Genomic DNA, 13513 nt, shown 5'->3' on the forward strand with positions numbered 1-13513 from the left:
CTGCTTCTCCAGGACTCCTGCCACACACTCAATGGTCAAACCTTTCACTAGTGGTGCAAAATGATGCAATATGTATTATTCTCAGTGAAAATTGAACGGGCATATGGTGAGGCCATTTTATCTTATTAAAGATCAAAATGATTTGCTAATTGATTTCTATAAATACAGCCATTATGACTGTAAGGGCCAGTATTTCTTTTTAGACAACTTGATACATTTAGTAACACTTGCTTGTCTCTGGAGAGAAGATGTAATGTTTATATATTTGCCAAAAATATTTACAATTATCTGTTGTGTTCTGTGAATTCCAGAACTTGCATAATATTATATATATATATATATATGTATTTAATATTGCCAAAAATATCTGAAAACAGTGCTTCAAAGGAATTAACACAGCTGTGAGATTGGCACCCACTAAACGTGAGTCTGAACGGAGATGACTTATTTCACATGCTAGTGATTGATCTATGAAAAAAAACATTTTTCTGCTTGCTTGAGGCCAGCTGTTACAGAAAGTTCTACAAGTATTCAAAGCCAAAAACAGAAACTTTACAATCAGAAATTAAAATTTTGTTTAGGGAACATAACGACATTCCATCTCATTATAAGTTCACATATCAGTTTTTTTGTGTGTTGTGTGATTTAATTACACTACATTAATTCCTGCATTTGGAAATTCTGAACTGTGTGGTTATATTTGGAGGCGACTGTTGTAGCACTGGGGTAATGCTCTTAAATTCTGCGAGCTGGTTATAACTGCAAACATTGATTATGTGCCATAGAAACATACAACATGTAGAGGACAGATGAAGGCCATTTGGCCCATCAAATTTGCGAAAAGTCAAAAATAAAAATTGGTCTCCAGTTAAATCTCACTTTCCATTTCTTGGTGTGTAGCCTCCAGGTTTCAAGTCCATATATACATATTTTTCAAATGTAGTGAGGGTTTCTGCTTGGCAAATACCACTATCAAGAAGTGAGCTCCAAAATGTTCTCACTACAAAATGTTCTCAACTCCCCTCTAATCCTTCTGCCAATTATTTTAAATCTGTGCCAATTGAGTGCTTATCTCTCTGCTAATGGAAAGAGATTTTCATAACCTATTTTCTCTAGGCCTCTCATAATTTTATACACTTCAATTAAATGTCCTCTCAGACTTTTCTCTTCCAAGAAAAACAATCCTTGCGTAACTAATCTTTACTGATAAAATTCTTCAATCCTGGGAGCTTTCCTTTAGGTCTTCTTTGTACCCTCCCTAAAGTGATCAGATTCATCTAGTGACCAGAAATGCATGTCATGCTCTCATTTTGGCCTAACTAGTGTTTAATACAGCTACAGCATAAATTCCCTGCTATTATAATGACAGATGAAACATAATATGAGGAAATGTGAGGTTATGTACTTTGGTACGAAGAATAGAGAAAGTGAATATTATTTACTATGGGGCAGCACAGTGGCTCAGTGGCTAGCACAGCTGCCTCACAGTGCCAGGGACTCGAGTTGAATTCTACCCTTGGGCAACTGTCGATGTGGAGTTTGTACATTCTCCCAATGTCCGCGTGGGTTTTCTCCGGGTGCTCCGATTTCCTCCCAAAGTCCAAAGATGTGCAGGTTAGGTGGATTGGGCAAGGAAATGTAGAGTTACAAGGATAGGGTAGGGGGGTAGGTATGGGTGGGATGCTCTTCAGAGGGACAGTGTGGACTCGATGGGCCAAATTGTCTGATTCTACACTGTAGAAATTCTAAAATAGCAATAAGCCACAGGATATGGGAGTCTTTCTTCGTGAATCACAAAACATTTGTATTCAAGTTCAGCAGGAAGGAAAAAGGAAGGTTGGCCTTTATTTCAAAGTGAATGACATATAAAAATAAGGAGCTTTGCGAAAACTATACATGGCAGTAGTCAGGGAACAGCGGAAATACTGTGAACAGTTTTAGTGTCCTTAACTAAAGAAAAATATAAGACAGTGGATGCCACATAAAGGTCATTATGTTGATACCGAGTGTGGAGGACTGTCATATGATCAGAGGTTGAAAAGACTGGGCCTGTAGTTATTGGAGTATAGATGGATGAGAGGCAACCTTATTGAAATATACAAAATTCTGAGGGGACTTGACAGGATAGATATGGAAACACTGTTTCCCCTTATGGGACAGTCGAGGGCAAGAGGGCATAATCTCAGAATATTTTTGACAGAGATAATCAGGAATTTCTTCTCTGGGAGGGTACTCAATCTATGCAATTTTTTGGTTAAATAGAGTACAAAAGCAAGGAAGTGATGTGACATCTGTATAGATCATTGATCAGACCACATTTGGAATGCTGTCTTCAGTTCTGGCATCTTGTTTAAGGAATGATGTTAAATTGCTGGAGAGAACGCGAAGGAGATTTATTAGAATGAAACCAGAAAAGAGAGATTATAGATACAAGGAAAAATTAGTGAAATTGGGCTTATATTTCTTGGAGTAGACAAAACTAAGAAATGGGCTTACTAAGGTGTCAAAATTATGAACAATTTTGACAGAATAAAGAAGGGTATTCTGTTTTCACTATTTGTTATTTCAGAAACTAGGTATCAAAATTTCAGAATTGCAAGCAAGATGCCAAGGACTGAGATGAGGAGAACATTCTTCAATAGGTAAAAATCACAAAACACTAGGTTATAGTCCAACAGGTTTAATTGGAAGCACACTAGCAATTAAACCTGTTGGACTATAACCTGGTGTTGTGTGATTTTTAACTTTGTACACCCCAGTCCAACACCGGCATCTCCAAATCATTCTTCAATAGAAAATTGTCAGGATTTGGAAAACGCTGCCTGGGAGAGTGTTGGAGATGGATTCCATGGGAGGTTCAAATCTATCCTTGGCTCACAAGAATAAAAACTTATTATTGCCCAGGAATCTCTTCAAGGATTACTGGTTAATTTGTTAAATACATGAAATAATAAGATAAAGCATACTGGCAAGCAAATTTACACATCAAATTCACACTGGAATCATACAAGCAGCATCAGGGCTGTTTGCATAAGAAGTCACAAGTCACACAACACCAGGTTATAGTCCAGCAGGTTTACATGAAATTTCAAGTTTTCGGAGCACTGCTGTTTTGTCAGGTGAAGTGCCCCGAAGCTTGTGATTTCAAATAAACCTGTTGGACTATAACTCGGTGTCATGTGACTTCTGACTTTGTTCACCCCAGTACAACATTGGCACCTCCACATCATGCATGACAAGGTTAATGATTGTTTACTACGGCCATTTCAGACAAGTTATTCGAGCAAAATTCTATGACTCTATAACTCTATTCTTCCAAGTGTCTGTCTGCATCCTTATCTTATCTGCTTTATTTATTTACTCCATGTACTGCAATACGTTTCACTGATCACTGGAGAGCCTCTGTATTGTCTGTTTTCTAATCTAGGTTTTTCTTGTCCTCCAAAGTCATTTACTAATTTTCCTGCCTTCCATTTCAATGTTTGCTTCTTTTTCTGCTGAATCTGTTCTTAGGTTGCCTTTCTGCAAACTTGTTTTGAGCTTCTCCAACAGTATAAAGAAGCCTCCTGGTAAAACTTTTGGCTGACGTTCTAAACTGATACAACATAACCAGATTGTCCCATCAGCTCCTGAATCAGTCCCAATGCTTTAGAAATCTAAAACTTTCCTTCTTGGACTTTTTCTCCAGCTACCTTTTCATCTGCACTATCCAATATTTCTTTACTCTGTGACGTTTAGAGTAATCCAAAGATTAATATTGTTGAGGTCATGCTTTTTAATTTTTTCCTGACTCTTTAATGTCTGCGTGGAGTACCTCATTCCTCTATCTCTCTCATTGGTGGCAATGAACATCACATGTAGCTGTTCACCCTCACCTACTAGAAGGCTTTACCATTCAGTAACATTCTTTATCCTGGCATCAACGGTCCTGGAATCATGTCTGCAGCCATGGAAATAGCTGTCTGCTTCCTGACCGTGGAATATTCCAACATTATTGCTTTTGTGACATACCTTCTCATCTCCTGTTGATTCACAGATCGTGCTTTGGATTTCTTTTTTATAATCCTCAGAGGATCGATCACCCGTATTATATTCAGAACCGAATCTTTGGCATAGAGTGAAAGACATCTCACCTATTTCTCCTTTTCTGTCTGACAGACAGTCAATTATTCCTTCTCTACCTACACATTCTCCAGCTGTGGGTTGACCATCTTCAGAAATGAGTTATTCATGTAGCTTTCAGGCTCACGTATACTCAGTAATGACATCAACTACTGAATCGTAAACTACTTCACAAAGTGATACCTCCTGCACTTGTTGCTGTCCAGAACATAAAGAGTAGCCTGGAACTGCCATGACGCACAGGATGCATATTCAACAGAACTTAAGCTTGCCGTCATACTTTTATTAACTAGATTACCATCTAAATTTAGCATACGTAAACTTAATTACAATTATGATTGGTGATAGGAACATATGACAACTCAGTTAACATCAACTGTTGACACAGAATTACAAGTTCACATTCTTTCCCATCTAGAGTCATAGTGGATACACAGACAGGATAGTTAAAAACTTACAACATATAAAAAAATTTGCTTAAGACTGTGAACATTTTAAACTAGCTTCATACTATCATATATTGTTAAATGGTACAACCCTGTCAACAAATTAAATAATGACTGTTACGCAAAGCACAAGTTAATTAAAAATCATAGATGCCAATAAATCTCAAGATTTTCAATTTGTTGAGGTTTTCAGTGCCATTGAAAGTTAGGTATTAATATGCAAGACCACAGTATTCTATTGTTAAAAACTAGGGTGGTGTAATGACTCATATTCAGGTCAGACAGAATGCACTTTGACATTAAACGTTATTTAATAAAGTTGGCAGTTAGGTCTAATTCATATACTAAAAAGGTCAGCTTGCTGGGTTTAACCCACAATAAACTAACATTTGATTCATCAAAAGCAAACTTCTGCAGATGCTGGAAGTCTGAAATATAAACAGAAAATACTAAAACACTCAAAGGGTCTGTGGAGAGAAACAGTTAACATTTCAGATTGATGATCAGCATTGAGAAAATTTATAAATGCAATAGATTTTATCTAAGTGAAATTAGGGAGAACGCGAAAAGAACAAAAGGGAAGGTCTGTTGAAGGAAAAATTCAGAAGTCAACACAAGGTTATAGTCCAACATGTTAATTTGAAATCACAAGCTTTCAGAGCACTGCTCCTTTGTCAGGTAATGTCCAACCAAAAGCAAAAATTTATAATAGCTAAACGCAAGTCTAACAATTATCATGAAAATAGGCAGAAACACTGACACAAAGGATGGTGTGCTATTTGTACCCCATGTTATAAAGCTTTATCATGATCATAATTGTACATCACTCCAGGTGCAGAATAGATGCAGAATTAGATTTGTTCAGAAAGTAATCTAAAATTATATGTAGGTGGAATTTAAGGTTTGAAAACTATCACAAATGTGACTAAAATTCTTGAAAAATTTATCAGTTCTTCCACGGTATTTCAAAAGTTAATGAATTGAAGTTTCAATCCAAAATCAAGGTTGACACACCAGGACAGTAATGAGAAAGTACTGCATTGTTGGATAACTGGCTCCAAGAAAAGCCTTGTGACCTGAGGTTGCCATGAACTGAACTCTATGAAGCAAGGAGTGAATAGAAAGCCAAGTGTACTGAGGTTGAATTAACCTTCGTTTTCTGTTTGCTGCTGCAAACCATACTGAGGATTTGTGAAAAACAGAAACAAACAGAACAGTTTTCAGTTTTGCTAACTGTGACATATCATTGTGTTGAAGCAGATCTTTGAGAATAGAACAGAGATTGTAGTCTGGATTTTCACTCCTAAGGTGGGTAGGCAGAGTCAGGAAATTCTAGGACTCTGTTCACCAATCTCAAGTGGCCAACAAACAATCAAATAGCTTTTCTTCATTTTGGGGAAGGTGGGCAGTTGGTGAGGTCGGGCCCACTGCCCTCAGAAAATGCTGTTCCAGTCTCTTCTGGACAGAAGAATCTTCACATCCGGCAACTGTTTTTTAAACTGCAACATATTACTTCACATCTGGAGATAAGAGTGTGAATATTAATGGGTGGACAGGGCCTCTGTTATGCAGCCTCACATGATTCCCTATTTTAATTCTTTCAAACACTTCAGATGGGTTATTTGTTTTTAGAAAGTTAATTTGCACTGGAGAAAAACAATACTTTTAAAATAATTAGCACAAAGATCATGCAAGCCTAAATAACTGAAGAAAAATGATTAAAAGCATGCAAAAAATGAAGAGGCTGAATGTACTAAGCTTCGTACTAATACTTTTAACAACATTCAGCATGTCTAATTGCATGAGTGTCTATTTCAGATGCACATATATGTTAATATTCTGTCTCCAACCCAATAGTGATATTAATTTCCTCCTTTTTCATATTAACAGTCCTTAAAACTAAAATCATCATCATGGCATATTGTGTGTGATATACAGTGGGTGTAGATCTAGAATAATGGATCATTTCCCACCTTTTCAATTAGAGGCTCTTGAATTATACACAATATACCAATGCCAGTTATAAAATGTAAATTACGCTTTTTTCACCAAATTTGTCTGGAGAATTGTCAGAATATCTTTGCAAAGGTCCTCCTCTCAACATGTCATCGCCATTAAAAAAACAAATTAATGGTCTATGCACTTCTTTACTGCTTCATAATATTCACCAGAAATAATTGATAATTTCAGAATAGCATATGAAAATAAGTCTGTGTGGACTTCAAAAGCTTTCAGTAATCATAAACAAATGAAGCAATTTATTTCTGTTTTTGTCAGAATAATTCAAGTTCATAATTGAATGACAGTATCCTTTTTCCTTAAACTGTAATTTTGGGAAATTTTGTTACATAATAGAAAGGGATAATATATCTGCTATTGCAGACCAGCCATATAAAAGCAAGTGAACAATGAGGCACAATCTGAAATTGCCCAGGAGGCAATTCTTCCCAAAAGTGTTATATCAACTGTAAAAAGCTGAAGTGCCAACACATTCTCAATGTAGCACGTTCCAATTGCAGAATAATATTTGGGATAGTTAGCACAGTTTCCCAGGCAACCACATTTCCAGTCACATGCAGTAAGATGCAATTGGATCCTGAAATCAAATTTCCAGGCAAAATATAAATTTTGAAATTTGGTAAAATTCTTTTCTACCAATATAAAATCAGTTACCTGTTGTTCAATCTTTAGCACAAGATGACAGGAACCAATTACTAAAATGCCAACTGTTTATTGTGAAAACTGGAAAAAAAAACATGATACTCTATTTTCTCAACTTTGATTGGTGAGAACAATAGCTTGCCAATAGCTCATCTGTATTTTTTAAAAAAGCAGAAAATAACAGGGAGTGTTAGAAAATTCAAAATTCTGACACAACAAATTGCAAAGGTAACGGCTGTTCTAGGTAGTGAATGAAGTTTGTGCTACTCCAATAATATACTTATGTTCCAATCTTAAAATAGAGCAATTCCTTTTCTTGTTGGTTTATTCACTGCCTGAACAAGGAGTTTTTTGTGCACCCTTCAAACAAAATTGTCAATTTAGTGATCAATTGTTTGGAATTGGAGGTTGTGCATTGACAATTATACAGAAATAGGAATTTACTGGGGAACTTAATTAAAGGACGGCTCTCCTCCAATCAGCAGAAAAACAGACTTTCATTCCAAGACTCTGAACTTGAATCAAATCTATGCTAAAAAGCTGAAAGGATATTGTGCACACCCAGAGCATGAGCCCAATTTTTTTAAAGAGTGAAACCAAACATTCTACATTTTACGTATTCTCATTTTCAGTTTTGTTGTTCATGTGTTGTATTCGATGGAGGCATTTCACATATTTCAGTTTTAGTCACCAAAATGTTCTCCAGCTTTTATCAAAACAGTTATACATTGTGATAACAGGAAATGTTGGTAGAAACTGAACTGCATCTTCTGTTTTCTGGGCACAACAAGTGCAAGAAAAGTAACAGCTTTATCGGATTTCAACCCTCACCCCAAAGATAAGTGAAATGTACTCAAATACACCTTGCAAACTTTCAGGCATTGCTACGGGACACTTAAAACAGATGTTAGGCCCTTCATATCTGCAATGAGAGGCCTATTATCTACTTTCATGTGTATTGTTGAATTAATGTAACAGGCACTGGATTTGCTCTTTGTAGGTTTCTCTGTGGTGGCTAATGTCTTAAAAGCAAACATTCACAAAATATGAGCTGATTTTTAAAACAAAAATCCAGGTGCAGCACTTTGCAGAACTGCTGGAGGGTCATGATCATCAGCATCCTATTCTCCTTTCCTCACAAACAATTAGCTGAAGGTCACAGCCATTAAGGCAAGCTACCTAAATTACATTATTCATTGCAAATTTTCCAGTGTGATCCAAAGTCCACATTTGAGGTAGGGATTGATTCCTGTGTCCAGGTCCTGGTGAGTGGCCAAGAGAATTTCCACTCCAACAAATGTTTCTCTGGAAAAATACTCATATTAAAGTAATGTAAGTATTTTACTCTATTTACTTGGATATCTCTTTACCTGTACATATTACATAGCCGTGACTAGATTATTCAGTAATTATTCAGGGGTTCAAATGCCATATAAAATTGGGAAAATCAAGTTCATGGACCTATTTATCAAATTAACAGCAAATAATTTCAGACAGTCATAGGATTGTTAAAATGCAGAATTTTCTGACAGGTATTTGATGCCATTTTTACTTAATGAAGGCTACATTCTTTTTAATAGCAGCTCAATAATGCATGTGACTGCCATGATACAGGACAGCGTAAGTTCAGAGAGCATTAAATATGTGCTTGAGTTTCATTCTGGGCAGTAAAATATATGTTATGTTACTGTTCCTGATAGAAGTTGCAGCTTGTATTAGGAATCCATGGGAACTAACACTTAGACACATAAATTTGCTAGCATCAAGTTAAAAATGCAAATGTCAGAAACATCAAACTGAATCAGTACATGTTGGAATTTCGCAAGTGAAGAAAGCTTGGTTAAAATTTCAGATAGGATCACTACACAAATTTGGTCTGAAGTAAGGTTTATTGGATGCAATGTGAATGTAAGAACTACAAGGAGCAGGAATCTTAGCACAATATTGTGACAGGGAGAAAGTGAGGACTGAAGATGCTGAACATCAGAGTCGAGAGTGGAGTGCTGCAAAAGCCCAACAAGTCAGGCATCACCTGAGGAGCAGGAGAATCGACGTTATGAGCATAATCAAAAATTCTGTCCATGTCACACAGCACACGTCTATTCCCAGGGCAACAACATCAGACAGTAACTAAAAGTGGCAAGTCAGAAATGAAGTGAGATTATTCTTGTGGAAACTGCACAATTTTAATGGAACAGGAACATACTTAATATAAATGCACAAATATTAAGTTCTCATGGCACCAGCCACAAGTTAAAATCAGCCTTTGAAATGGTAATCAACGAGTTAAACTGTGTAAGATCACACCAACACCAGTTATTCCAAGTGGAACGCCAGTATGTTTCCAACTGAGATTTTAATTGATTGAGACAGACTTTATCACAGGCTTTAACCAATGGAAATAATGTATTAAAACCATAAAAAGGCCAATATTGATTTGTAAAAGTACATTTTTGTTGGATGATTGAACCTTAGATTTTTGAATCTTGGACTATTAAACCAATAATAGATCTGAAATATTTCTGACCAGTGCCCTTTCAAACTAATGGAAAATATTCTCTGAATCAGCAAACTGGAGGGACCCTGCACCAATCTCACATGAATGTGTCAGAGAATCTCCCATACTTGAAGCATAAGGCTAGGAATTTTGTTTGATTATAGGAACTATATATAGCTACAGCACTGAGCCACAAATCTGCATTACATGACAAACAGCTCTCAAGTACAAAATATCCTATTTTAAAATACCCAAATAAACACATGTATGGTAACAACTGCTATTGCATACCTATTTTAGAGTAGTTGTTGGCTATTAAGTCTGCAAGCCCAATCCGTTTCCAGAAACAATCACTCCAGCCTTTTTCTGCAGAATAGGTCCATTTACACGCCAACGTACATAGAGATCTAGAATAAAAGACAAAGGAAATTATAACTTGCCTACTTCAATAACAAATGTGAATATATTACTCTCAAATTTAACATTACAGAGAGATGCAATAATTGATAAAGTATAATGCAAACGAGTTATATTCTTTAATTAAGAATTTCCAAATCATAAGAGCACAAAATTGATTCACGTAGCACTCCTACAGAAGGACACCATCACTGGACCCTGGAAATGGAACACACAAAGTTCTGCTATAATGCATGTTTCTTCAATGTGAATTGGCTTTAACACGATTGAAGAATTTAGACTATTATTTGTAGAATGCAAACTTTCCATACTTGTATTGGCTATAATGTGATTCTGGCCCGATTAGTTTAAATAGCATGGCTATTGCGTGATTTTTTTATAATACAAGATCGCACAATAGAACTATCGCGTTATATCAGACCCGGCTGTACCACTTATTGAGAGTGGATTGGTTGATTTCTGCATGGCCATGCGATCCAAATGAACAAGCAAGACATTAACAGGTCTTCACCTCAGTGCACCCGAAGGGCTTAACCATGTCACACAGACGAACGAGCTGATGTGAAGCCAAAGTGGAAAGTCAGCATACAGCTGCAAGATGAGACCGGTGCATACCATAATTAAGTGTTCCCACACCACAATTGAAGGTGCAATATTTTTAGTGACTTCTCACTGGGCATAGTTGGTGCGAGGAGAAAGTGAGGTCTGCAGATGCTGGAGATCAAAGTTGAAACTTTATTGCTGGAACAGCACAGCAGGTCAGGCAGCATCCAGGGAACAGGAGATTCGACGTTTCGGGCACAGGCCCTTCTTCAGGAAGGTGCGAGCCAGGTTCCTAAAAGTGTTTTTAATCAGTTTAGGAATATAGCCACAGAAGGACACTACTATTGGACCCTCGAAGTGGTACACAGGAAGGAGAAGAAATGGAACACTCAAAATTCTGTAAAAATTGAAGAGCAAACTCTGGAAGTGAAGGAACAGAAGAAGGCATAGTCAAGTTATCCTGGATCCCATGAAACTAGATAGAGTGTCAGACAACACTCTGTGGAGTTCTGCTTCCTCTGTAAATAACTTCCACATGTCAATATAGACCCACAAATCACCACGTTCATGTCCATTACACATTCACAATCTCAAACACTTTTTGCCTAATGTCCAGTAACAGAGGTCAACAATAAGTAACGTCTAAGAACAGCTCTAATTACCACATATCTAGTGATGCAAACAAGAATGAATGAGCTGCTCAATGCACTTTCCCTTTGTACCTCTCTGGAGAAGTCTTTGCCTGGCCTCGTGCTTATGCACAGTACTATCCCAATGATTGTAGCATGGCTGATGGAAGGCTACTGAATTTCAAAGGGGCACTGTAGATGGCCTTTCAGAATGACCTTCAATGACTGACTTCACACTGTACCACTTTGGCATGGGTGGCAGCAACAAGAAGAGCACTGAAAGAGTGCCATTGGCAGTAGCATACATGCTGTCCCCTGTGAGAGTTCAGAGTCCAGAGGTGTGACACCTTAGTAATCTTAGTAAGCTGATTGTGCAAAGATTGCCAGAGTGCTGCAGGAGCTTTTGGGCCCCTTGATGTACTTAAAATCTGGAGCAAATGGGTGCAAACTCAGGCTGTATGATAACAATAGATCTTATGGCCTCCAGATGAGCTTCCACTATAGCCATTTGGTAGATTTGCCTGGGTTGCAGTTGAGACTGATACCAAATGTCCACCAAATGTATCATTTTGAGTCAGTCCAACAGTGACACCACTATGTTGATGATTACTCCAATGAAGAAAAGGATCAAATTGCAACTTCTGTGTTATACGTTCTGCCTTATTTAAGCCTGAATCTTCCATGCTACAAAACAGTGACAAAAGGGGCCAGCAGGGCTGTCAGTGCCCAAGCATCTCAATGTGCATAGTCATCAGCACTCTGCTGTATACTGCCCCACCAAAATCTTCATCTATGCCCCATATAGAAGCATGTTTCTGCAACTTTATCTTCTAGTGACTGTTCAGTGTAAGCCCTGATTATGAGGGAGTGCTTTGGAAAGCATGACATGAGTCTTGTGTATTGACCAAAGTGAGGGATCAGTGGTGTGACAAGAAAGAAAGGATGCATTCACTCATCTTGACCTCCAGTGCAGCTTCTAATATTTTTTGATACATTGCTACTGCATCTATGGTATCAGACTCCAGGCATTAATTTCTGCGGTGCTGTGATCCCATTCCCTCTTTGGGCTGTTTCTTTATGGTTTCTTTCTCACCCAGGGAAACATTGCCTTCTTCCTAGAATCCAACTTAGTGACCACAGTCTCTAGTGTCACTAAAGTGAGGAGCTGCCTCTGTTACCTGCTGAAAGACCATGCTGATTTTGCAAAATGTTTTCTTATCACCCATGATTTCCTGTCTTTCACAAAGTGACCCATTAAGAAGAGCAGCTGTCTGGTGTGATTAGAAAATCATGCTACTGGTCTCTCCTATTTGCACGGAGGCAGCAAGCAGCATGGGAAATAATGTGACAGCAGATGTGCTTGAGCCAATCCTAATTTCAGTCAAAATGCCGGGCATTCAGATATCGTGTTCTGTCTGTTCCAATTTGAACAGGTGCGAGTGAGTTGTAAATAATGAACCACACCTTTCACAATCAAAAAACAGGCAATCCATTTTTTTAGTTCTAACAGTTTAAATGAGATACTGTCCCAGATTATTTACTTCAGAAAAAGACCAATCACAAACATCTGTAATAATTCTGAGGAACACAAAACTTTATCAGAATCTCAATTTTACTTACCAGATGGACGATTTGATACAAAATGAATTTTGACGATCTTGTTACTATGCTTTTGCTAGTTAATTAAAATCATCGACACAAACTCGTACACATTTTCCAGTTATCCTTCTATTTGAGAGTGAATGCTATTATCGTCAATCAGTTGGCACTATTTTCTGTATTTCATATGATGAATGTTTGATGATTCAAACTGTGTCATGGAGTCATAGAATCCTACAGTATGGAGACAGGCGCTTTGGCCCAAACTGGTCCATGCCGACCAAAATGTCCATCTACGCTAAACCCATTTCACTGCACTTGGTCCATATCCTTCTAGTCCTTTTCTATCCATGTATTTGTCCAAATGCCTTTTAAATGTTGTTAATCTAGCTGGCTCAACCACTTCCGCTGGCAGCTCTTTCCATATCCGTACCACCCTCTGTGTAAAAACCTTGCCTAGCAGGTTCCCTTTTATTCTTTTCCACTAACCTCAAACTGATGCCCACTAGTCCTCAATTCCCCAACCCTGGGAAAAAGATAGAGTACATTCATCATCTTATACACTTCTATAAGGACCCCCTCAGTCTCTTACACTCTAA

At 37.6% G+C, this 13513-nt stretch overlaps 1 protein-coding gene across 10 annotated transcripts in view; it reads right to left on the reverse strand.

The window, feature by feature from the left end:
- Positions 1–13513, reverse strand: part of fggy (FGGY carbohydrate kinase domain containing) — a 369292-nt gene that overhangs the window by 201557 nt on the left and 154222 nt on the right. For all 10 annotated transcript variants that reach the window (XM_087990626.1, XM_087990634.1, XM_087990630.1 and 7 more), the window contains one exon: positions 10018–10133. In XM_087990626.1, the coding sequence (XP_087846752.1) occupies positions 10018–10133 (116 nt within the window). The remainder of the gene's footprint in view (positions 1–10017; positions 10134–13513) is intronic.

Source organism: Chiloscyllium plagiosum, unplaced genomic scaffold (assembly GCF_037043375.1).
Source record: "Chiloscyllium plagiosum isolate Xiang-an unplaced genomic scaffold, Cpla_swu_hap1 HiC_scaffold_9, whole genome shotgun sequence".
NCBI lineage: Eukaryota > Metazoa > Chordata > Chondrichthyes > Orectolobiformes > Hemiscylliidae > Chiloscyllium > Chiloscyllium plagiosum.